This window comes from Epargyreus clarus, unplaced genomic scaffold, assembly GCF_041222505.1.
Source record: "Epargyreus clarus isolate Ecla_fem2 unplaced genomic scaffold, WU_Ecla_fem_2.2 ptg000014l, whole genome shotgun sequence".
NCBI classification, from domain to species: domain Eukaryota; kingdom Metazoa; phylum Arthropoda; class Insecta; order Lepidoptera; family Hesperiidae; genus Epargyreus; species Epargyreus clarus.
Window position 1 is genome coordinate 11,380,478 of NW_027332222.1, and position 27,079 is coordinate 11,407,556.

General features: G+C 36.1%; 2 protein-coding genes across 2 annotated transcripts; both read right to left on the bottom strand.

The window, feature by feature from the left end:
- Positions 1-611: 611 nt before the first annotated feature.
- Positions 612-9,853, bottom strand: LOC140747594 (cytochrome P450 6k1-like). The gene is made up of 8 exons (XM_073080144.1): positions 9,439-9,853; positions 8,397-8,552; positions 5,095-5,279; positions 4,563-4,723; positions 3,085-3,203; positions 2,624-2,729; positions 1,951-2,199; positions 612-1,308 (listed from the first exon to the last, which is right to left on the bottom strand). The coding sequence occupies exons 1-8, from the start codon at positions 9,814-9,816 to the stop codon at positions 1,154-1,156; spliced, it is 1,509 nt and encodes a 502-aa protein (XP_072936245.1). The 5' UTR covers positions 9,817-9,853; the 3' UTR covers positions 612-1,153.
- A 7,407-nt stretch (positions 9,854-17,260) lies between these two features.
- Positions 17,261-24,202, bottom strand: LOC140747595 (cytochrome P450 6k1-like). The gene is made up of 8 exons (XM_073080145.1): positions 23,789-24,202; positions 22,068-22,223; positions 20,765-20,949; positions 19,856-20,016; positions 18,972-19,090; positions 18,499-18,604; positions 17,830-18,078; positions 17,261-17,431 (listed from the first exon to the last, which is right to left on the bottom strand). Exons 1-8 carry the CDS (start codon positions 24,164-24,166, stop codon positions 17,277-17,279), a joined length of 1,509 nt encoding a protein of 502 aa, XP_072936246.1. The 5' UTR covers positions 24,167-24,202; the 3' UTR covers positions 17,261-17,276.
- Positions 24,203-27,079: the final 2,877 nt, after the last annotated feature.

Consider the following 27,079-nt stretch of genomic DNA (forward strand, 5'->3'; position numbering starts at 1 on the left):
CCCGGTCCTGGGGGGGGGGGGCCTAAACGCAGTTGCTACTAGCTAAAAAAAAGGTCACCGGACTCATCATCATTACTGGAATACATATTTTTCGGCAGCGTATAAGTCAGTACGTATGAGTAATATGTAATTTTGTAAAATCAAATCAATTTTTTAGACTGGGGGCCTCAATTTATTTTCTCAGGTCTGGATCAGGATTCGACCCTCGGACTTTTCTACTGAGATCGAGTTTTAAGTCATTCTGATATAAATGCTTACATTAAGTATAACGGTTTACAATGTAAGCAGAGTATCTATCGATTCGCGAAAACTTCTTCCTAATCTTATTACGAATTTTGTTATCCTTTTTATAGTATGGTATTTCATGCCCGACCAAGTGTGTCTAAAATAAATGTCGCGCGAAAATTAATCCCATGACGTACGTTAAGTATATCATTACTCATTATGAGTAATCATTTTAATCCTCATTGTTATTATTTTATAATAATCTGATATTGTCGAACTGTCGATACGTCCACTAGACCATTTCTGCCCGTGTCCACTGTTGGTCTTGCCTAAAACTGGGATTGTCTGGAGTGCACTTGCTAAAATACAAATTAATAAAACAACGATTTTTAAAAATATGTTATAATAGTTTATTAATTTTAATAAATATAGGGAGAAAGGTACTCAAATAGACGTCTAATTCTAGATACATCTAGAATTTTTAGCTCATTCAAATTACACATAGAACTTTCGCCAGCCCACAAGAATAATATTGGTTTCCAACCAATCAGAGCGTGGCGCCTGGTGCACAGACTATCTATGAAAAAATATTACCTGTTAGGCGCCTATCTGATTTCTTTCTCTATGGATCAGAAATTATTATTATTATTATTATTATTTTATAATTTAAGGTTACATTATTTCGTGCATTTCGTTCAGAGAATTGCTATGGCAATTCAAAGAGGAAATGCTGCCAGCGTCTTGGGAACCGTGCCCAAAAGACAGTGATGGTGACATTTTTTTATGGTAGTGTTTTTGTTTTTATATTTTCGTTTTTTATACGTGTAAATTTTGTAAAAAAGTTTATACTTGCATTTATAGCTTTTTACTTTAATTTTATGTAATTAGTAATATATACAGTCTAAATACGAATAAATGTAATGTTTATTTAACGTTCGACAAATTTAACACTACATTTTTCAGGTGATAACATGACACTATAGGGGTCAGTTTTAATGTTGTATGGGACAGCCGGTTTCAGTTGGTACTTTAATATAATCTGTGCGATACCTGCTCGGACTTGCATCAGGCCATAACGTTTGCCTGAAAAAAATAATTTATTGTGAATATAATGATAATAGTTGAAATATATGATATTAAAATCTCGGCGAAAATTTTTATCTGTATACATAGATTAGTAAAGATTACTCACTCCTAACTAGAGAATGTACCCAGTTTTGAGAATTGAAATACTTGCGTAAAAAAGTTTTGCCACGTCTCCGTGCTAAAATATCCCTAAAATATTTGAAATAATTATTTATTTATTATGTAAATTCATGTAAATTACGCAGTATTAGTTATTTATTCGTAAATTTTCTCTAAAAATGTTTTTATTTGTCAAGAATTCAAAAAAAGAACTTACGACAATAAGCAATTTGTGGCTTCATTCAATTTCAAGGCGGCGAAGTATCTTTACTAATCTATGTCTGTATACCATAGGTGAAATTTTTTTTATTAAAATCGGTTCAGTCGTTTCAAAGATTTATTCAAAACAAATCAGTAAAATATCTGTATAAATAATATGATACGATTGTATTGTCTGTTTCGTAGTGTAGTATTTCAGCGAGATTCCATATTCATTTTTCCATGCGAAACAAAAAAGAATACCTCAAACCCCAAATATGTTTACAAAAGCCGGAGATTTGCGTACCATACCCAAAATAAATTTGGAATTAAATATCTTACCTATGCAAAAGCGGGGTCCCTCACCAAATGGTAAAAAGGTGAAATTAAGATTATCATTGTCAGATGAAGCGTTCATTCTTTCCGGACGCCATTTTTCCGGCTCGGGATAGATATTTTCGTCATAATGTATAGCTAGTACGTTTACAAATACCGGAACTCCCTTCTCTATTATCAGTTCATCGTTTAACTTGTATTTTTTGGAGCATTGCCTGTCTAGATAAGCCACAGGTGGATATTTACGTAGAGTCTCTGAAATCAACAAAAACTGAGTTAAAAGAACAAATGAAATAACCAAAGTTAGAACAAAAATTGAAGTCAAATTGTAACATTTTTAAATTTATGAATTAATTAAAGAATATACATAAGAAGTAAATATATCAATAAACCTAATAGTAAGTGGTCATTCATCCACGGACAACTCAAAAAAAGACTAATAAGATCTTTCCAACGTCAGTCACAGAAGAATTGGTACTCCTGAGAGCTAAGTTGGAACTCCTTGTCTATTTAAGTACGTCTACCACATGTTTCATTGTTGTAAGTCCGTTTACCACACGTTTAAAGGAAGAACGCGACAAATAAAAGTCTTCTAGATTTACTTGTGCTTTTATACTTAAAGAAATAAGGTTGGCGTATGACTTAGATGACAACAATCTAAAGCTTGTTGATGACTTGCCATTAATACAAGCGCTTAAATATTTCAATTCCACTAATTCTTCATATTCCAAAACATCTTTTCCACTTCGCTCCATCGCTTCACTGACCTCGTTAAAGAGCTTCTCCTGTAAAAAGTAAAAATCAATTCAGTACGTTGAATACTGCGCTTTATCGCATTTGTATGAAAATTACGTATGAATTCCCCTATTAAGGTCATATGTTCGAAGTTGGGTATTCATTTTCAGTATTAAGGCTATTAAGGTCATACGTTTTATGTGTATAACAGTATAAATATTTACATAATCGGTTTTATATAAACAATTATTGTGTAAGTAAACTTTAAAGCGCTGTTTAAGCTTTACAAATTTACAATTGTTACCTTCGTATACACATTTTAAAGAACATACCTCATATTTATTTTAAAATATAAAAATTATCTATTATGTAATGTAATTAGGACAAATTAGTAGTTTTTAATACCTGCGCTTCAGGGTTGTAAGCTAATTCGTGGAGAGCGTAGGAGAGTGTTGTGGATGAAGTTTCGATAGCTCCCAGAATGAACACAGCAGCTTGAGCTAACATCAGGTTGTCGGCTAATTCTGGAAAATTATGTATAGAGTCTAATTTTGGTCGCTTCTAAAAATTCGTAATTTCTTCGTAGAATACCTCGTAGAATTTGTATTTTCTTCAAAATTTTCCTTTTCCTTTAATTTGTCACACAACATTACTTCCCAGTATTTGATCCTTACAAGCGAACCTATCAGATAGTGGAATAATATAGAGGTTGTATTTTTTTCCAAAATGAACTCTTTCGATTCCCGGTCAGGGAAAAAGATATATAAAAAAGTAATGACCCATTTTAATTTTTTTATCAAAATCGACCTCGTAACTCCTTTCAGCATTTTTTGCCAATCCTTATAGTCCCGGACTTGGCCCTGATGGCCTATTTGAAAAATTCACCCTGTATACTATACTACTACACTACTACTATCCACACGAATCTCATGATAAGTAGTGTATATTAAGGAGTACAGATTGGTTTATAAGGCACTGTGTACATGTGAAATCTCAGTGTCTAATAAATCAGTGGGTTGACGAATAGCGCCGGCACTACATTTGTGCGCGCTTCGTACACGATAATGTATGGGCGATGGCGCCTACGAATATATGGCTATAGTCGTTAGTCTTCTAAATAGAATTCAGCGCTTCACACTGCTGGTATTAGGGAGAATTCAGACGTAATAGTTGTATTCGGAGTCTAAGCAATAAGGGTTATATTACCTTTTTTTTTTTTTTTTTTTTTCTTTTTTTCTCGAGGGGGAAACCTTCAAAAGGTACCCGACGACGTGGGAGCGACGCCGGGTTATGTGGGATTTTTACCGCACTAAAACCCCCCCGGTGGCCGTCCTCAACGCTTGTTGGAGAACTCCGGGATCTCCAACGGAACACAACCGGAGCCCTCCAAGCGCGATGCCCAACGGGCTCTACCCTGGGGGAGCAGTTTTCGCTCCTCCCACACCATGTATGTTTACGACGGTATGCGACCACACATACCGCCGTCCTTCCCGGGGTCACTTGCTGGACGGTTCGAGCTCCCACTCTTGCCGTCCGCAACCCCGGAAGCCCCCTTTTAGTCGCCTCCTACGACAGGCAGGGGATACCGTAGCCCTATTCTAGTCCCGGAACTACAGGGACAAAGGGTTATATTACCTACGAATCATAATTATCGGAGATTTAAAATGAAATTTACTTATAGCGTACGCTAATTATATTTTGCTTGTATTACGCCGCAAAGCGTATTTACTTTATCCACTACAGGATCAATAACTGACTTCAATTAAAAAAATCACGCTAGGAAATTCTGAGGCCTAGTTGAATGCACGTAGCGCCATAATATACGTATTTCTATTTGAACCGTGATTCGGCATAAACTTCCTTACATTAATGTCTCAACTTACCAGATCCAGAATCAGCGGGAAGTTTCAGATTTTCTTTTAATTTAAGCAAGTGATTTACGAGATCCTTGTCACTTGATTTCCCAACTTTATTCCGATCGTTAACGACATCCCAGAAAATTTTTTTGATGTACTCAGTAGCGTTTGTCGAAAAGAAACAAAACCTAAAAAAAGATGTTCAAAACTTCGCAAGTATTCAAAAGTCATTAGTAAGTTTAATTTTTGTGTCCGCTAGAAGCAATTTTTTCGATGTTTGCGTGCATCGGAAGGCTCCAAAGCTGACGTTAAAGAAATTAAACTATGTCAGACCGTCCGTAGCGGCCTAAACAACTGTCACGGAAACTGCCTAACTTGTACCTTTCTATACCAGTCGGTATTGGAATAATGCGAAGCAGTATTTTTATATACTGTAGAAGTAACAAACGAGCACACTTGATGGTAAATGACCACTGCTGCCCATGGATCTCTGTAATCAACTGTTTTTATTGGGTAGAAATAGATGAGACGTCGGTACCGCCGGTATCGAACCACTTACTTTAATATTGCAGCTACAGCCGGAATTAAAAAGATCATAGTGAATTCAAAGCCGCGCCAGAAGGTCCATTTAACCATATGGCTGGTAATATACCACAATGGAGATGGTTGGTCGTTTAATACGCTCACTCGTATCCCAAATGCAGTATACGCTACTGTGTCAGACGCGTACATAGAAAATAGTTCCTGCGAATAAAAATAACTATAAACTATGAAGTTAAAAAACTAAAATCCCACAAGGAAAATCGTTAATCCTGATTCCTGACGACACTGATGAGGAGAATGGGATAAAATTATTAATTAGTGTATTGTCATCGGTTCTTGATAATTGTTCAAAATTTTAAATTAATCGAACCGTTCAAAGTGGGTAAAAATCGAGTTCAAAGATTCCGTTACATACAGGTTAAGCTAATAAAAGCGTGGTAAAAATATAATCGACCGATTTTTCTTTTAATTGATAATAGATTTTTAAATTAATGGCAAACGCATGCAGTCCACCTGTTGGTAAATAGTCATTGCCACCCACGTATGTATGTCCATAAAGACTAAGTTTCAATCTGAAGTCGGTCAGAGGTGCTTTCCGCTCCTGAAGATCTTTTCATATTATGTGATCATGTGTTATCTGTCTCCGCATATGTCACCAAGAAATGCTTAACTCTAGAAGAAGGCGTCAAACTTTACCGGTTCTATCATTTTTCCTATTATAAGTTATTCTAAATGAATTTATTTATTTATTATTATTATTTATTATTATTATTATTATGTTACACCAACAAAGTATACACCAACAATCGGTAAAGGTACACAAAAGGAAATAAGACACAGGTACAAGTGCTACCTCAATTATAGGTGCAAACTACAATGCAAATAATAGAATAACATAAAATAGTATACAAATTAAATGGAAAGAATGGAATAAAATTGTAAATATAAATTAATGAAATAATTGTAAAATGTTAACACTTAAATTTCTCATAACAATTATAAATTAAATGTTGATTATTATTATAAAAATACATTGATGAAAAAAAAAATTTTTGCATTATTACATACAAAAAGAAAATAAACAATCATAAAAGTAATTAAAAATTTAGAAATTTATTTCAAAATGTTAATTAGGTTATGCTTAAAATTGTACATGCTATTTGAGAAAATATCTATGCTATTCTGAGGGTGTGACTGTTCTTTACCATGTACACTGCATGGAGAAATGTCTGCATTGCGGTGATGAATGACATTATAGCTTCTGACTGATCTATTTAAAGGAGAGTTATGCCCTAAATTAGATTTGGCCGATTTAGTTAGAAAAGGAGTGTACTTCATATGTCTAGGCAATACTCTTGGCACAGATATATTTATCTGAGAAACCAAATAACTATCATCAATATGCCCATTAACGAGTTTATAGAGAAACATATTATCCAGCAGGTTCCTTCGATGGTATAGAGATGTCAGACTAAAGTAGCGTAATCGGTCAATATAGCTTGGTAAAACTTTAGCTAAATTGCAACTATACACTAAGTGCCATAAAAACCGCTTCTGAACCCTCTCTATGCGTTTGTTATATACATCGTAGTATGGATTCCAAACCACGCTACAGTAATCGAGTCCGCTGCGAACAAGAGAGTTGTATATCGCGATCTTAGTACCTGGGTTTTTGAATTCTCTACAAGTTCGCAAAACAAAACCCAATGTTTTAAATCCTTTTTTTACTATATTATCAACGTGAATGTTAAAACGTAATTTCCTATCTAGAGTTACTCCCAAATCCCGAATACTGTCTGTCTCATCAAGAGGTACGCCGTTTATGAGATATGAACGAGGAACAGTTGTATTTTTCCTAGTAAAACAAATCACTTGACATTTTTTAACATTTAAATCCATACCATTCAACTTGCTCCATAACACGAGTCTATCCAAGTCCATCTGAAGTAATATACTATCCTCTACTGAGTTTACTTTGGCATAAAATTTTAGATCATCGGCAAACATTAAAAATTTCGAGTGTTCGAAACATTCATTGATGTCGTTAATAAAATAATTAAACAACAGGGGTCCCAGATGCGAGCCCTGAGGAACACCAGATAGTGTAACAAAAGGCTCGGACCTGTAACCGCCCACCACAACCATAGATTTCCTATTCTCTAAATAAGATCGGCACCATTGTAGTAAATTTCCGGCAATTCCACAAGATGAAAGTTTTCTTAACAATATTTCATGGCTCACTTTGTCGAAGGCCTTGCTGAAGTCAGTGTAAATAACATCAACAGACTGTCCACGGTCAACATCCTCAGCAAGGTCCTCGACAAAGGAAACTAAATTGGTTGCGGTAGATCTTGCTTTCACAAAGCCATGTTGTTCTGGCATAACAAGTCTTTTAAAATGCCAAGCAAGAACAGGACATACTTGACTCTCGAAGACTTTTGCAAATACAGGAATGATAGAAATTGGCCTGTAATTCTCTACAAAGCTGGCATCACCACTTTTCAACAAAGGGATTACCAGTGATTCCTTCCACACGCTAGGAAATATACCAGAATGTAACGATTCATTTATGATTATCCAGAGGGGTAAAGTGAGTGCGCTAGCGCATTTCGCAACGAAGATGGAAGGCACTCCATCTGCGCCAGCCCCTTTAGTAATGTCAAGTCTTTTTAAAACCCTAAATACTTGTTCCTTAGTGACACTTAAAGTAGTCAAATGTACGACACAAAGAGGGAATTTAATAAAGTCAGCTGAAAGAGTTGGTAAATATTGATTCTCGCAATTAATTTATTCCATCTAGCTATTTATGTGCGCTACACAGCTGGGCCTTAATGGCATTTTGGAATAATTTGATTTATTAGTCCACATTTTAAAATAAAATAAAGTGGTTCAATAAAAATATAAAGAAAAAGAAACTCTTTACTCTTAAAATCTTTGTTATTAAAAAATATTTTCTAGTTTTTAGTTCGATTAGCAATAAAAGCGTGTTTATTTTTAGTTTTTTTAAACTAATATTTAATATTCATTTATTAATTTTTGAAGGTGGTAGAACCCTTACATTATCTGCCTCATAAGAACAGTGTTAAGCGCTACGGTATTCTGGTTTGGGTGTGGTAAGGGGGACATAGTTTTTCGAGGCATTCCAGCTTAGCCCTCAGGGGTAGCGGCGCATCTGTGGCCGACCTCAGGAATCTACCTATACCTATAGATAGGAATACCTATCAGGGGTCGATGTCCATGGGTGGCAGTAGCCACTTACCATCAGGTGAACTGCAAGCTCCTCTGCTACTTCCTATATTATAAAAAATCTTTCATTACCTTTAAGTCGACAGTTTTTTTGGCGTCGACGTAGTCGCGTTGTATCTTCCGCACCAACTCAACGGCGTTCATGTTCATCAGCTTCGTGTAGTTCTTCAGCCGATTCGCCGTAAACATTGGGGAGATTTCGTGTCTCATCTCCGACCACTTTGGATTCTGAAATGAAAGCTCTATGATAGAATTTCTAATTACATTTTCGTCGTCGTTCCACCAATATCAACTCTATCTTAACCTTGTGTCCTCTCCTTCTGTTGGGGTTGATAACTTTTAAAGATCTTTCCAATACCAAAGTAACGTAATAACATAAATATCTAATTTTATCTTCCTAAAATTAACAAAATACCTAAATTTGTTCAAAGAATAGAGCATTGTATATTTTACCTGGCTCTAATCCGTGCTTGATGGGCTTTTTATTCAGATTTCTAAGAAAATAAATATGATCAGTAATTTTCATGAAAACCGAGATCTATGGCAAGAATATTATTTCAATATATCCATCATGTAACAAAAGTATAATATGATTTAGAGAATATAGCATGATTTACTTTGGTCACATAACATTGCTGGGTCAAAATGTCCTGTTAAACGCTTATTGTGAGTATCCCTTACATAAAAGACAGGACATTCATTAGCCGTACTATATATTTTGAAACATATCTACGGACACACTCGTAATATTCTCGTATGTCAACATACTCGTACATAAAAAATGTATGCCATTGTACTAGAATAGAGATGTCAAGAATAGTGTTACAACGTACTAAAGTCATGAGATATGACTGTTTTTGTTATTTCCATTTACTTTATGACGAAGATTGTGTATCTCGGAAATTAAATATATGTTCACTTAGGTACAAATATATTGGTAATATACACAAAGTAATTAGGAAGATATTGCTCTGTTTTCTTATTTGAGTATGGTCACAGACCCCTACTTATCGGACGCGCCTTTTTGTTATCTATATTATACAAAAATAAAACAATACCACAATATTTAGAACGACAAGATCAAATGGTACTCTTAATATTTTTAAGTACTTACTTTCAGAGTAAACAAATTGAGCGAACCAAGCGGATCCGATTTGCGAGAATACAAAAATCTATCTTGGAAATATTCGTGATCCTTCACCAGTATGCGACGGGCAAGTTCCGGGGTTTGCACAAGCAGTGTCGGCTGCCACGCCAGGAATATTCCCACGTAATCCCTCGGATGTTTCCTTTTCACTTCCAGGCAAAAATCCCACACGCTTTTTCTCATTGCGAAACTTAAGTTGCCGAAAAATAGGAACGGTTTCTCATAAGGCACACCACGCGTCTTCCAATAGCTGTATTTGTGGTAGAAGAAGCCAAACAGAAGAATTACACATGTTGTTATGAATAATATTATCCATTGTAATATGGAGCTGAATGCTACGTCCATTTTGGTCCGCTATCGACGATCTTATGAGTGGATTTAATAAGTGTTATCTCAAGCGGCGTACATAATCACAGCTATTAATAGCAATGATTATTATGTCATGCTAGTAGACATACATAAGAAGCGACTAAACAAGTGTCGGACCATACTTAGTGAAGGTTCCGTAGATGCGACGAGCATTTATTTTATAAAAACGAGAAATAACGTTTTCTATTTCACAGTGGTTTATAAAAAATATAGTTTTTTCTGAGAGTGAAGATAGCGGGTAACAGAAAATATCCCATATTTCAAAAACTACACAACATATTGAACATTTCTTATTCAAACCAATTTTCTTGAGAGTGTTTCGTAGAAATTTCATGAACTTGAATCGTTCCGGTTCAAGAATTTCTGGAGAAAGAGGTAGCGGCACTGATGATACATATCTCATTAGAGTTTGATGTTTTAGAAAAGTCTTTGAAATTCGCACTAAAAGGATTAGATGTTGTCTATGAGTAGAAACCATTGTACCAAATTTTACTTAATTACGAAATGGATTATTGAGTTTGATTTTTTTTATTTTTAGTGTACCTGGTAAAATAAACATCTATGAGAATAAACTCAAATGCATTTCATTTTCTAGATTTATAAGCAATCAGTTACATTTAAATAAGTATATAAAAGAGAAAATAACATATATCCAAATTCATAATTCAGATGTCTGTCTGGCCGGGGATCGAACCAGGAACCCATTACGCGTCTTCGGTATGATGACCGCTCCGTCACGTGGGTCATCTAAACAAAGAGGCAAATAGATTTTTTGCATTTTTGATGTACTAAATATAATAAAAATAGGCATCTATGAAAATGAATACGAACGCATAGCATCTTGTAGATTTATGGGTAATGAAAATGATTTGATGACTCTCACAGATAATATAATAAATATTTTTTTATTGCCACCCTCGAACAAGTGCTGTAAAGAGTAATAAAATAACATACGAATTTATGTATATCCTGGGTATACTACGAGTCACTGTTTTGGTTAATCTTTTATTATTGATTAGATTAGGTATGTGCTAGATGCACAATTTAAAATTGTGGTTATTAAATATTAAGATTTAAAGGTGGTAGAACCCTTTGTGGTTCGACTCCGGCGGCACCACCGCCACACCTATTTCTACCTAATAACAGCAGTGTTAGCCGCTGCTGCGCTCCGGTTTGAAAGGTGTGGTAAGGGAGACAGGCTTTTACGAGGCGTTCCAGCTTAGTCCTCAGGGGTAGCTGCGCATCTGTGGCCGACCTCAGGTAGGAATCCGCGAGTTTTAACTTAGTGTACATATGTACTTATTAGTTATTCATGAATTATAAACGTATCTGCGCTTATTTACTCATGTAACATGCAACATATCATATAACACGTACATGTAATTTAATGTAATTTATCTCATCTATCTTATCGCCCTTTTGGAAAAGACTGTCAGATGCCAACAGAAGACATAATAGTGATGTCGATTTTTATGTATCAGGTTTTGGGATAATGGGTATATAAATAAATCTACGTAGGGAATAGGTAATAACCGAAATTACATTCGAATTGTATCAGTACTTTCTTACAAAATAGCGGTCGAATACAGAACGTCCTTTTTTAAAATAAAAAAAATAAGTATACAATATACATGCCATCTCACATGGCTAAAGCTGCGATACACGATGTTGAGTATCGTTGACTTCGGTACGACATCACTTGAACTGAACTGTAAAGCCATCGAGATGTGAATCCAGCCGTTCAGAGCATTCGCTGATTGAATTGGCATTGCTATTGCATTGACTAAGCTTCCGCTGCCTCTCCTAGATTTAACTAACGATCAGTGTCCGCGATTTGCATATTGTCTTACTATATATTCTAGAGATTGGTTTAGTAGCACCTTACAATTGTTTTGTACGTTGTTACGTACGTTGTTTTGTATACCTATTTTGTTTTTTACCTACCTATTATATACCTACCTATTTTTAACCGACTCCAAAAAAGGAGGAGGTTTCTCAATTCGAACGCATATATGTTTTTTACCTTTAATGTTTGTATGCATAGTACTTATATGATAATTATTAATTATTTTATTTTATAATCAAAAGTACTTGACATTATTTATAAAATGTGGATGTTAACGGTAAAAAAAATGCAATATAGCCCCCTAAAGCCAAGACTGTATTAGTCTTTTGATTGTCGTATAACGTATCTTACTAAAGAACGGTACTCTTATAAAACACATTATACCTAAGTATTTAACTTCTAATCTATAAATCTCAACGACAACGAGAACATTTTCTTTCAGATGTCCCTTACGCCACGTTACGTAAAAAACACCATAGGAAAATACATTAAATTAAATTATTAATTTAATGTTTCGTAGGTAGCAATCTTATTTTACGGTTCACTGGTTCGCCTACGTTCAAAGGACTACGGAAATGATGTACCCGACGGACATTTACGGTGAAATCAAAATTTTAGAAATCATAGTGTTAAATAGTTTAACGATTTTTCTATTCTGGAAATATCGAATAAGCATTCCGTAAGCGTAAAATATAAGAAAATCTCCTATACCCTAAATTAATTAGCCAGTATCACGCTTATCATCTTATCATCATTACAATAATAATATCACACGTAACTATGTATGAACCCGGTTATCTCATAAACCGCTTAACTGATTTCAATGTTTTTTTTTGTATATGGATTCTTCTGGTTTGAAAAATAAGATTTTCTTGAATCCCATACCAAAAAGGGCTATTTTTGAGATCTAACAAAAATTCTTTGTAGTAGGACAATAGTTTACAAAACTTTTTAGGCTTTAAAAACAGTTTGCAACTACTTTTGATAGATTTAAAATGTAGAAATTAATGTTCTACTTAAGTCGTTTTATCTTAAACCCTAGTTGTAGTTGCGTTTTATTTAAGTAAAATCGAAAAATAATTTATCGTGGGCGAAGTGATTAGTTTCAAATCGAGATTAAATTAGTATTGAAATCTGTAATAGTAGGAAGGATACCCACAATAATATATAATTAAAATAGCAATGTTTTCTGTTTCTTAGCGTTGTGACAGGTAATGATTATAAGGTAATAACTGAAGAATGCAAATTTATACTGTCATGTAAATGTTTATGTTCAAGCATGTGTTATAATAACATACATATTGTACAACACCTACGCAGTGTTATTTGAAGTAAATAATACCTATCGTAAATCGTTTGCAAGTCATTTAAGTAAATTAGTTTCGTTCTAATCTAATATTCGACTATGTGAGATTAGATTATGAGAAAATTATATATTAACCTATCTAGCATCATATCTATTAATAGCAATCAGTTAATTCTTGCGTAATTAATGGTACTTTAAAATTTTGATGAACACTTCTAAATTTTCTAGTAGTCGATAAGAAATTAAACCTGCGCTTTGTTTAATTAAACTATATCAGGAAGTATTATGGAGCTAAAAAACTACAATTGACATTAAAGTTTTTTTTTGCTCGTAGAGTATTTGCTTTATACTTTTATGCGTTAGACCTTTTTTGTTTTTGACACGGACCCTTAAAAAGTAAAATAACGATAGGAAGGCAACTGGAGTTTTCTTGCCTCGTTAGGCTCCCCCAGATGAGCAAGATGCTTGTCATATCATCTGGTGTGTATGAGCGCACAAATGCGCCATTCTTCCCAATCCAATAGGTCGCCCGACTAGGGATCCCGATCCCTTGTCGTTCCGATGGAGTTCCGTGCTTTAAAACTTCAAATAGTCTTCGTACGAAAGAATATTGGCATATAAGTTGACAAGTGAAGCAACGTTTCCCTGAATACCATTTGTTTGCTCGGCGCCTGTCCATTAGGACCGCACACACTACTCGCTTCCGGCATCTAATGTATGTTGTTGCTAAGAGCATTCACATATATACATTTGTATCTGCCTCATACCAGCAGCACAACGCTATACTACTGCTATGAAGTGTGGTAGAACATATTGTGCTTAGATGTGACATTCTAACTTAGTTCTCGAAGTATCTGTGACGAACATTAGGTGAGGTCTCCTACATGAGCATGAGATTTCAATTAGTTGGGGTTCATAACCAATGATATTACGTAAAAATATATACTTGTGAAAAGCGGTCATTGCTAGCTTGTAGCAAAGTTTGTTAATAAAGTTCGGACATAACTGGGGTATTGAATGCGAAAATTTACATAGAGGATTGTGTTGAAACTTTTCACATTTGGAGGCTAATAAATGTACGAAATGCACATTTATTAGATGCGAATATATTCCTACAATGAAAGAGGATTTCATCTATTTCTAAAAATATAACGGAATAGATAGAATAGATAGTAGTAGACAGGTCAGAGTGGTCTACTATCTATGAAAGGCTTCGTCGGTTCAGCAGTGGACCTACAAAAGTTGATGGATGGATTGTCTCCGCTATACTTTTTAGTGTCCCACCATGAAACATGAAGGTATAATAAAGATATTTGTCATTTTGTGCGAAAACTTTTCCCTTACTATCCTCGTTTATGAATTATTGCCTGTTTCTCAAGAATTTTATCAAGAGTTTTTCTAAATATATTTGTAAAAAATACAAAAAAAATAGATTTTTAATAATTTCATTTTCGTACCCTTCTTACAAAACCTTTTCATTTTGTAACCATATCGTGGGGGTGTTTAAATATAATCGGTTGTCCTTTTGGGCATTCGCCATATTCGATCAACAATGACGTCAATAAGCTAATCAAACATTGTCATCCAAACTCCAAACCAAACGTATGTAAAATTATAGCGCAATCCAATGGATTTAACTGGTTGAACTGGGTTGAACACCTTTTTTTTAACGTGGGGGAAACCTTTAAAAGGAATCCTATGCCGTGGGAGCGACACGGGGTTATGTAGGATTCTTACCGCACTAAAACCCCCCCGGTGGCCGACCTCGGCGCTGCGTAGAGGTCTCTGGGATTTCCAGAGGAACGCAACCGGAGTTCTCTTAGCGCGTTGTCCCATCGGGCTCCGCCCAGGTGAGCGTGCCGCTCGCCACACCGTCTGGTGTGCACGAAGGTATGCGACCACACAACCGCCGTCCTTTCCAGGGTCGCTGTCCGGGCGGTTCGAGCTTCCACTCTTGCCACCCGCAACCCCGGAAGCCCCTTTTAGTCGCTTCTCACGACAGGCAACGGATGCCGTAGCCCTTTTCTGGTCTCGGAACTACAGGGACACCTAGTTACAAGATTTGACCTGATTTGACTTTGAACTAAAAAGGCACTTTAGGAAGTTTGTTATAAAGGTTGTATTTTACCTACAATAATAATAACCCTAATAAAATTTATATAAGCCGGCGCACTTAGTCCTAATTAAGTATTCATGTTCTGGAGTAGACAAATCGACGTCTATTAACGGTTCGTTAACCGGGCTACAAGAGCTAATGTATTGAATTTCACGCCCTCAATTAATTATTCGGCGACATTCGTTGATTACAAACATATTAGGGTAATTACAAAACATTTATTAAGGAAAAGGTGCTATCTATTAAGTAGATACTCTTTCCTTTTTTAAGGCGGTCTCTACATGGTTTGAACATAAGGCACAGTCGTCAAATTTACTTATGCTCAAATCAAATAGTTGTATTAAGCATTGCTAACACATAGACGAATTATGACTACTACACTACGATTTTCCTTTTTACTTACCCTCTGAAGAAATCCTTTCTGCCCAATAAGTGTTAAGCGCTGCTGTGTTCTGGTTTGGTGTAGTAAGGAGGTAGTACATACTTTTCCGAGGTCTTCCAGCTTGGTCCTCAGGGGTAGCGGCGCATCTGTGGCCGATCTCAGGTAAGAATATCTAATCCTCTCTGGGGTTGATTACAGATGTCCATGGGTGACAGTAGCCGTCTGCTACTCCTATATTTAAAAAAAAACTTGAAATTTCTTTCATTATTGAAACCAAACCCTGTTCACAAACGAACACATTTATCTATCCGTGCTCCACGAAACTTTTGATGCGCTGTTAATTAATTTTAATAACAAAGTTTATCCGTTAGTTACCCTATAATATGACCGGGACGTGCCTGCCGTGAGCCCACGAAGCTTGAATTACGTTAAATAGTTCGCTGAGTTAATATTTCAAACAGATCCAGTCGTAGTTAATCAAGTGCTGCGCCGAAGAGTGAGAAAATTAGATAGCAATTTGCTATCACTTAAATATAAAAAGTACTTACAGAATAAATACGTTGTTTACATACTTATAGAATATAAGTTGCAGTGGCGGATTAAAAAAAAATCAAGGTCTAGGCTGAACAGTTTTTGACGCCCCTGCTTTACAATTGGCATGTCCAGTGGCGAATTCAAAAAATGTAAGGTCTAGGCTGGACAGTTTTTGCCGCCCCTGCTTCTATAATTGTCATGTCTTACTAGAGGTGAGGCGTATATACCGGTTCAGGGACTAGGTAGTTTATCGGATTAGGTAGCTTGCGCTCCTGTTTTTTTTTTTGCTCGCCACGTTGGTTCAGAACATGTTTCCCGTTGTTTTTTGGTCGTCGCGCCGGCTTATGACACGGGTTTCTTTTTATTTGTTTGCCGCGCCCGCGTACGGTTCCTTTTTTTTTTTTTTGCTCGTCACGCCAGTTCGTGTCACGTTTAAGGCATGAACGAACTAGCTTCCTAATTAGCAAAAAAAAACGTTCTGTCCCCAAATTTGCCGCCCCAAAAATCTGCCGCCATAGGCTGAAGCCTAGTCAGCCTGCTGGTAAATCCGCCACTGATAAGTTGTGTTAATGACAATGTTATATAAATTTTACGTTATTACATTGTGAATATTGAAGTACAAGCACATAGTGGGTCGATTCCGCTAGCCACTCTTATTTATAAATAGGAGTAGTAGACGAACATGCAGTTCACTTGATGGCAAGTGGCTACTGCCACCCATGGACATCTGCTATCAACCCCAGGTAAGATTAGTTTCCTACCTGAGGTCGGCCATAGATCCGCCGCTACCCCTGAGCACTAAGCTGGAATGCTTCGAATAAGTATGTTTCCCTTGCCATACCAGTTTCACACCAGAACACAGCAGTGCTCAATACTGTTGTTATTAACTGTCCACTGTTGGGCACTGTAAGGCACAGGTCTTGCCCAAAACTGGGAGTGTCTGGAGTTCGGTCGCTGCTGAAATAGAAATGAATGAAACAAAGATTTTTTTAAAATATAATGTTTTTTAATAAATATAGGGACAAAAGGCAATCAAATAGACTACTAATTCCAGATACATCTACATCTATCTACAATTTTTAGCTTATTCAAGTTACACATAGATTTTTCGCCAGACCACAGCAAGAATTATATTAGTTTTCAAACAATCAGAGCATGTCTATACAATAATAGACTATCTATGAAAAAATGTTCTCTGTTAGCGACTATTTGATTTCTATTCTATGGATCAGACGATATTATTTTTCATAAGTTAACGTTCGACAAATTTAACACTACATTTGTCAGGTGATAACATAACACTATAGGGGTCAGTTTTAATGTTGTATGGGACAGCCGGTTTCAGTTGGTACTTTAGTATAATCTGTGCGAGAGCTGCTCGGACTTGCATCAGGCCATAACGTTTGCCTGCAAAAAATAATTTATTGTAAATATTATGACAATAGTTGAAATATATTATGTTAAAGTCCCGGCGTATTTTTTTATCTGTATACATGGGTGAACATTTTTTTTTAAATCGGTTCAGTCGTTTCAAAGAATTATTGCATTTATTTTAAAATACGAGTAGATTAGTAATATATTTATTTGTATAAAGAATATAATACTGGTAATGTCCGTTTCGTAATGACATCGACGTTAACAATATCCATATGTGATATTTAAATGTGATTCGAAAAATTCAGCAAAGTTCCACATTCTTTTTTCCATTGGCAACAAAAAAAGAATACCTCAAATCCTAAATATGTTTACAAAAGCCAGAGATTTGCGTACCATACCTAAAATAAATATGGAATTAAATATCTTACCTATGCAAAAGCGGGGTCCCTCGCCAAACGGCAAAAAGGTGAAATTAAGATTATCATTGTCAGATGAAACGTTTATTCTTTCCGGACGCCATTTTTCCGGCTCGGGATAGATATTTTCGTCATAATGTATCGCTAGTACGTTAACAAATACCGGAACTCCCTTCTCTATTATCAATTCATCGTTTAACTTGTATTTTTTGGAGCATTGCCTGTCTAGATAAGCCACAGGTGGATATTTACGTAGAGTCTCTGAAATCAACAAAAAATAAGTTAAAATTATAAATCAGATGATCAAAGTAAGAAGAAAAATTGAAACATTTTAAAATAAATTAAAGAATATTCATAAGAAATAAAAATATCAAACCTAATAGTAAGTAATAATTATCATCCAAGGACAACTCCAAATAGGACTAATAAGATATTTCTAAAGTGAGTCACAGATGAATTGGTACCCCCGAGAGCTAAGTTGGAACGCCTCGTGTATTTAGGCTTTTTTACAACACGTTTCATTGCTTTAAGAACGTTTAACACTCCCTTAAAGGAAGAACACTACTAAAATTGCAACTAAAATCAACTAAAATGCTTCTAGATTTACTTGTACTTCTATACCCAAAGAAATAAGGTTACTATATGACTTTGATAACAATCTGGAGTCTCCCGACGGCTTACCATTAATACAAGCGCTTAAATATTTCAATTCCACTAATTCTTCATATTCCAAAACATCTTTTCCACTTTGCACCATCGCTTTACTGACCTCGTTAAAAAGCTTCTCCTGTAAAAAGTAAAAATCAATTCAGTACGTTGAATACTGCACTTTATCGCATTTGTATGAAAATTACGTATAAATTCCCTATTAAGGTCATATGTTCGAATTTGGGTATTCATTTTCAGTATTAAGGCTATTAAATGTTTTGTATGTATTAACAGTACGAATTTTCACATAATCGGCTTACTACGAGCAAATACTGTATATTCTGTACCATATTTTAATGCTGTGTTTAAGCTTTCCTAATTTATAATTTTAAATACGAATACGAAGGTCGTATATATATTTTAAAGTAAATACTTCATAATTATTTTTTAATATAAAAATTATCTATTATGTTATGTAATCAGGACGAAATAGTAGTTTTCAATACCTGCGCTTCAGAATTGTACGCTAATTCGTGGAGAGCGTAGGAGAGTGTTGTGGCCGAAGTTGCGATGGCTCCCAGTATGAACACAGCTGCTTGAGCTAACATCAGGTTGTCGGCTAATTCTGAAAAAGTACCTATGTACAGATAATCTAATCGATGTTTGAGTTTTAGTCGCAACTTAAAATGACCAAAATATTTTTCTTCATAGAATATATTTTATTACAAGAATGTTACTAAGACATCTATTTTTTAATTTCTATGGATAAAAAGTTTGTAAAGATAACAAACACATTTTCCATTTGAATTTTCTACGATTTTGACATAATTCTAGAATCTTGAAATCTGTAAATACATATATATATACTACCACACGAATATTCAAGATAAATAGTGTGTATTCAGTAGTATAGATTGGTTTATTAGGCACGGTGTACATGTGAAATCTCAGTGTCTAATAAATCAGTGGGTTGACGAATAGCGCCGGCATTACATTTGTGCGCGCTTCGTACGCGATAATGAATGGACGACGGCGCCTACGAATATATGGCTATAGTCGTTAGTCTTCTAACTAGAATTCAGCGCTTCACAATGCTGGTATTAGGCAGAATTCAGACGTAACGTTGTATTCGGGTGTAAGCAATAAGGGTTCTATTACCTATGAATCAAAATTATCGGAGATTTAAAATGAAATTTATTTATTACGTACGTTTATTATATTTTGCGCTGGCATTACGCTGCAAAGCGTACTTATTTTATCCACTACTGAGTCAATAATTGAGTTCGATTGAAAAACTGAGAGGCCTTGCTTACATCACGTAGCGCCTCAATATGTTTCTATTTGAACCGTGTTTCGGCATAAGCTTCTTTACACTAATGTCTCAACTTACCAGAACCAGAATCGGCGGGAAGTTTCAGATTTTCTTTTAATTTAAGCAAGTGATTTACGAGATCCTTGTCACTTGATTTCCCAACTTTATTTCGATCGTTAACGACATCCCAGAAAATTTTTTTGATATACTCAGTAGCCTTTGGCGAAAAGAAACAAAACCTTAAAAAAAAAGATGTTCAAAACTTCGGAAGTATTCAAAGTCATTAGTAAGTTTCATTTTGTGTCCGCTACAAGCAATTTTTTTGGATGTTTCCGTGTATCGGAAGGCTTCAGAGCTGATATTAAAGAAATTCAATTATTTCAGAGCATCGTAAGCGGTATATGATTTTAGACTAAAATTATCGCGGAATTGAGACATTTTATTATGTAACGGATGCTCACGATAAGCGTTTTTTAATTTTTTTATTGCCAATATTTCGACCCAGTTGCATGGATCGTGGTCACAGCGAAACTACGGCGGCGGGGAGACACCGTTGAAAAGTACTAGTGGTAGATTAATCTATCTACCCTACGTCTAGTTCGTTTTTCTTTTCTAGCTTCCATATCACAACACACTAACAGTATCCTTGTGATTTGCATAAACTAACCACTGGATTCCACGTTTGGGCTAACTTAAAACCTCTGTTGAAATTTGTTGATCTGTTGAAAATTTATTGCTTCTCTTACTAAACGAGAAAAGTAATGACGCTCTGTGGAGATCACCTGAGGTTTATGATAGGATAGATTAATCTTCTACTAGTATTTGTCAACGGCCAGTGCTGCCCATGGATATCTGTAACTAACCCCAGATACACCGGCGTTTAACACTGTCACTATTGGGCAGAGATAGGTGAGACGTCGGTACCGCCGGTATAGAATCACGAAGGGTTGTAAGAGTACATTTCCATGTTTTCCAATTAAAACTTACTTCAATATTGCGGCTACAGCCGGAATTAAGAAGATCATAGTGAATTCAAAGCCGCGCCAGAAGGTCCATTTAACCATATGGCTGGTAATATACCACAATGGAGATGGTTGGTCGTTTAATACGCTCACTCGTATCCCAAATGCAGTATACGCTACTGTGTCAGACGTGTACATAGAAAATAGTTCCTGTGAATAAAAATAATCATAGTTTAAAAACTAAAATCCACCCTAAAATACCACAAGGAAAATCGTTAATCCTGATTCCTAACGATCCTGATGAGGAGAATGGGTTAAAATTATTAAAATAGTGTATTGTCATCGGTTCTTGATAACTGTTCAAATTTTTAAATTAATCGGACTATTAAAAGTGGGTAAAAATCGAGTTCAAAGATTCCGTTACATACATACATACAGGTCAAGCCAATAAAAGCGTGGTAATAATATAATCGACCGATTTTTCATTTAATTGATGATAGTTTTTTCATTAAATGGCAAACGCGAATGCAGTTCACCTGTTGGTAAGTAGTCATTGTCACGGATGTATGTCCATAAAAACAAAGGTTCAACCTGAAGTCGGTCAGAGGTGCTTTCCGTTCCTGAAGATGGTCTCCTAATATGTGATCATATGTCAGCTGTCTCCTCATAAGTCGCCAAGAAATGCTGAACCCTAGAAAAAGGCTTGCCGGTGCTACCGTCTCGTCCAAACTCTTCTGGATCTACATTTTTCTATTATAAGTTATTCTAATCGTATTTAGATAATCGTAAATTTAAAGTTAGCTGAAAGAGTTGGTAAAATTGGTTCACGCAATTAATTTATTCGAACTTTAATCTAGCTATTTATGTGCGCACACAGATGTGCCTAATTGGTTTTTTGAATAATATGAATTATTAGTCCACATTTTAAAATAAAATAACGTGGTTTATTATATTCCATAGCATGTTTGCGGGTGGTTAGACTTCGAGATTATTGCCGCCAAATCTATTTCTATTTTTTACATAATAACATCAGAGTTTGGCGCAGCTGTGTTTGGGTTCCAAGGGTGTGATAAGGGGACATACTTATCCCAGGCGTTCCAACTTAGTCCTCAGGGGTAGCACCGTACCGGTTGGTTGCAAATTTTCATTTGCGGCCGTAATTATGTAACAGCAGATGGACTGCGGACTCGTCTGCTATTTCAATAAAATATGAGGGAAAAACATAACACAAGTAGGCTCTTGGTATGTAGTTATAAGTGTGTAGAGAGGTTAACAAATTTTAACAACAACAATTCCTATATTATAAAAAAAATTCAATCTCACATTACCTTTAAGTCGACGGTTTTTTTGGCGTCGACGTAGTCGCGTTGTATCTTCCGCACCAACTCAACGGCGTTCATGTTCATCAGCTTCGTGTAGTTCTTCAGCCGATTCGCCGTAAACATTGGGGAGATTTCGTGTCTCATCTCTGACCACTTTGGATTCTGAAATGAAAGCTCTATGATAGAATTTCTAATTACAGTTTCGTCGTCGTTCCACCAATATCAGCTCTATCTTAACCTTGTGTACTCTCCTTCTGTTGTGGTTGATAACTTTTAAAGATCTTTCCAATACCAAAGTAACGTAATAACATAAATATCTAATTTTATCTTCCTAACATTAACAAAAAACCTAAACTTGTTCAAAGAATAGAGCATTGTATTTGTGGTTTTTTATTCAGATTTCTAAGAAAATAAATATGATCAGTATTTTTTGTAAAATCTGTGATTGGCGGCAATAATATTATTTCAAACTATGCATCATGCACAAGTATCATATGAATTAGAGTATACGGCATGATTTACTTTGGTCACATGACATAGCTCAAATAAAGCATCGCTTGGTCAAAATGTCCTGTCGTGAGTATCCTTTACATAAAAGACAGGACATTCTTTAGCCGTACTATATATTTTGAAACATATCTACGGACACACTCGTAATATTCTCGTAAGTCTCAGAAAAAGTTTTTTCGGAATGGTCACGAATGTATTCAATAAAAGTCCGTTAGAAATACGAACACTGTCAGATACCTTCGTATTTAAACAAAAGTTTCGAACATACCTCGTAGAGAAATGTGTTTACACAGTTAATGAATATCTTAATGACAAGTAATGCACGCAACACATATATCTGATTTACTAAATAGCGCAAAATGTTTAAATTTAAATTATTTTCATTGTTATCAAAATTTGTAAATGTTTGTAATTGTGGTGTTTGTTTGTAATAATTTGACATAAACTTGTAATAATTGTTGTAATTTTAATTAGATTAGAAATTTTGTTATCATTTGTACGCCAATAATTGGTACAGTAAGCGTTGTTCCCAAAGTGCAAACATCCAATATTGTAATCCTTACTGACAAATGAATAAATGATTATGATTATGATTATGAAGTCAACATACTCGTAAATAAAAAATGTATGCCATTGTACTAGAATAGAGATGTCAAGAATAGTGTTACAACGTGCTAAGGGTTCGTACACAAAACTGCGATGCGACGTCGCATCGCAAAAATCTGCGAGCTCCCTCGACGCATCGCAAGAACTTGCGAATTGATTCGCATCGCACAGTGGTTGTTGTTGTTGGTCACCCTGAGAGACGCTACGCCGCACGATATCGCATCGCAGCAATTCGCATCGCAATTTTCTGCGTTGCGAATTCGCATCGCGTCGCATCGCAGTTTTGTGTTCGAACCCTAAAGTCGTGAGATATGACTGTTTTTGTTATTTCCATTTACTTTATGACGAAGATTGTGTATCTCGGAAATTAAATATATGTTGACATAGGTACAAATATATTGTTACTATACACAAAGTAATTAGGAAGATATTGCGCTGTTTTCTTGTTTGAAGCGTATGGTCAATGTCGTGGACCTCAACTTTTCAGACGCTGTTTTGTTATTTATATTATGTAAAATATAAATATTTTTATTTGTAAAAAATATCAAAACAATAGCGCTTGATTTAAGGACACGAATAAAGGGCACTCTTCTATCTTTTTAAGTACTTACTTTCAAAGTAAACAAATTGAGCGAACCAAGAGGATCCGATTTGCGAGAATACAAAAATCTATCTTGGAAATATTCGTGATCCTTCACAAGTATGCGACGGGCAAGTTCCGGAGTTTGCACAAGCAGTGTCGGCTGCCACGCCAGGAATATTCCCACGTAATCCCTCGGATGTTTCCTTTTCACTTCCAGGCAAAAATCCCACACGCTTTTTCTCATTGCGAAACTTAAGTTGCCGAAAAATAGGAACGGTTTTTCATACGGCACACCACGCGTCTTCCAATAGCTGTATTTGTGGTAGAAGAAGCCAAGCAGAAGAATTACACATGTTGTTATGAATAATATTATCCATTGTAATATGGAGCTGAATGCTACGTCCATTTTGGTCCGCTATCGACGATTTTATGAGTGGATTTAATAAGTAATCACATTTATTAAGTGGCAATTATTATTTTGACATGCTAATAGACATACGTAATAAGCGGCCAACAAGCGTCGGACCATACTTAGTGAAGATTCCGTAGACGCGACGAACATTTATTTTATGAAAACGAGAAATAACGTTTTTCTATTTCACAGTGGTTTATAAAAAATAAAGTTATTTCTGCGAGTACTGAAGATAGCGGGTAACAGAAAATATCCTATATTTCAAAAACGACACAACATATTGAATATTTATTATTCAAAATTTTCCTTGAGAGTGTTTCGTAGAAATTTCATGAACTTGAATCGTTCCGGTTCAAGAATATCTGGAGAAAGAGGTAGCGGCACTGATGATACATATCTCATTAAAGTTTAACGTTTTAGAAAAGCCTTCGAAATTCGTTGGTTCAAGTTCATATTGCATTAAAAGGACTAGGTGTTGTCTGTATTATATTATGAGTACGAACCATTGTATCAAATTGTACCACATAGGCAGGGAAGTTTATTTCTTTTAATTTTTAGTATACCTGGTAAAATAAACATCTATGAGAATGAACTCGAATTCATAACATTTTCTAGATTTATGGGCAGTCAGTTATAATAACAAATAACATATTCTTATGTCCTCATTCGTCATTCAGATGTCTGTCAGGCCGGGATCGAACCAGACCGCGCGTCAGACCGTTATGATGACCGCTCCGCCACGCGGGTAGACTAAAGAAAGAGGCAAATATATTTTTTGCATTTTGATGTACCAAATACAATAAAAATAGGCATATGAATACGAACGCATGGCATCTTGTAGATTTATGGGCAGTGAAAATGATTTGATGACTTTCTCTGATAATATAACAAATATTTTTTATTGTTACCCTCGAACAAGTGTTGCAAAGAGTAATAAAATAATATACGAATTTATGTTTATATCCTGGGTATATTGCAAATCACCGTTTTGGTGAATCTTTTATTATTGACAGAAATTAAAAATTGTGTGTTTGTGCACCGACCACCGATACCGATCCGATACCGATAATTAATGACGGCGCCGAAATAGTGTACATACGTTTACTATAGCAGCTTGTCCACCGCACGTCCGTCACCGGAGCATCGTCATCCCGGCCGCCGATATTCCGAGTAGATCGGCGTGACCGCTAGATCGGCACCGAGTTTTTGACGGGCCGATGTGCCGGCAATGTAAAACACATTGTAACTTGTTCATACACTGCCGTCACACGAGTGACAGCTGGAACAAAATAAACCGCCGATATCGGGCGCAGTGGACAAACTATCGCCGTCACGACATACTTAAAATCGGCCCGAAATAATCCCGTTCTCGGTATCAGCTCGGTGACGGTGCAGTGGACAAACAGCGTACAGATAAAAGTTGCTTTGAAATAAGAATAATATATGTTGTGTACGATGCGCCTTTCCCATTTTCAATAGTAGTACCTATTTTTCGTCAGATTTAGACGAACCACGGAATTAAATTCCTAAAGGACTGAACCACTAACATTTGTACTTGTTTGTAAAAACTACTACTCCACTACGATTTTCTTTTTACTTTCCCTCTTCCTTTCTGCCCAATAAGTGTTAAGCGCTGTGTTCTGGTTTGGTGTAGTAAGGGAGAAATACTTTCCCGAGGTCTTCCAGCTTGGTCCTTAGGAGTAGCGGTGCCCCCCCAAGTTGGAGTGCGCCTTGTCGTGGTCGGGGGCTCAGTATCCCGTTGCAATCCAGCAGCGGGTGGAGCTAAAGCGCTCCAGTGGAGGTTGGGTTCCCGCGTGCACCTCAAAGATGAGCCGATGGAGTAGCTCCAGCTCCATCCTGAACCGAGACTGGCCCCTGACGTGGGCAAACGCCGTCGGGATCGCGGACGAGTGCTATTAGCGTACCCGTGGTCCCGACAAAAGGCGTCCAGAGGATCACCGTGGGGTTTAAGCCGGTAGGAGTCCGGCGATATCCTGTCCACTACCCCCGCAGCTGAGAAGAACCCATGGAGATTTCCCCACGAAAAAAAAAGAAAAGGAGTAACGGCGCATTTGTGGCAGACCTCACATAGGACCTCACTCTTGTTTTATCTGGGTTGATTACATATAAATGAAAATCTGTTCATGAGCGGCTCTAGCCATTAGGTGGACCGCATGTTCATTTGTTATTTTTAAACAACTTTAATGTATCGGTATGTATTTAGGCATACATAGGTAAAGCTAGCCGAATATACCTTTTTTTTTCTTAACGAGGGGGAAACCTTCAAAAGGTACCCGACGACTTGGGAGCGACGCCGGGTTATGTGGGATTCTTACCGCACTAAAACCCCCTCGGTGGCCGTCCTCAACGATTGTTGGAGAACTCCGGGATACCTAGTCCAAAATCTGAATTAAAACGATCCTAGTGATTAATGGAGAGTTACGATGTTTGCAGTGTCGGAACACGTAGGCACTAATAAGTCTTAGGGGTGAGCCGTAATCCAAGGACTTGATTGACAGGGGATAATGTGATGTGGGGTGACGATCAACAACACGGAAATCAGTGTGACTGATGTACTTAAGTGATTTTCACGATTGCGTTGGTCATTCCCGTTACTTGACATATGTATAGGTTATCATTATAGATTAGTAAAGATTACTCATTCCTAACAAGAAAATGTAACCAGTTTTGAGAATTGAAATAGTTGCGTAAAAAAGTTTTTCCACGTCTCCGTGTTTAAATGTCCCTAAAATATTTGAAATACTTATTTATTTATTATTTAAATTACGTATCTAGTGTTAGTTATTTATTCGTAAATTTTCTCTAAAAATTATAACATAAGAATGTTATAAGGGTATGCAGGTTTTTTTACATTTTATACTTATGAACATATTGAAGAAATGTGGC

Excerpts from the sequence above, each read along its gene's own strand:
- LOC140747595 (XM_073080145.1), bottom strand. The coding sequence starts at position 24,166 with ATGGACGTAGCATTCAGCTCCATATTACAATGGATAATATTATTCATA. Across the intron at positions 22,224-23,788 it reads TCAATTTGTTTACTTTGAAA|AATCCAAAGTGGTCAGAGAT; the intron begins GTAAGTACTTAA and ends CTTTCATTTCAG. Across the intron at positions 20,017-20,764 it reads GCTGTAGCCGCAATATTGAA|GTTTTGTTTCTTTTCGCCAA; the intron begins GTAAGTTTTAAT and ends TTTTTTTTTAAG.
- LOC140747594 (XM_073080144.1), bottom strand. The coding sequence starts at position 9,816 with ATGGACGTAGCATTCAGCTCCATATTACAATGGATAATATTATTCATA. Across the intron at positions 4,724-5,094 it reads GCTGTAGCTGCAATATTAAA|GTTTTGTTTCTTTTCGACAA; the intron begins GTAAGTGGTTCG and ends ATCTTTTTTTAG. Across the intron at positions 1,309-1,950 it reads GGGACCCCGCTTTTGCATAG|GCAAACGTTATGGCCTGATG; the intron begins GTAAGATATTTA and ends TATTTTTTTCAG.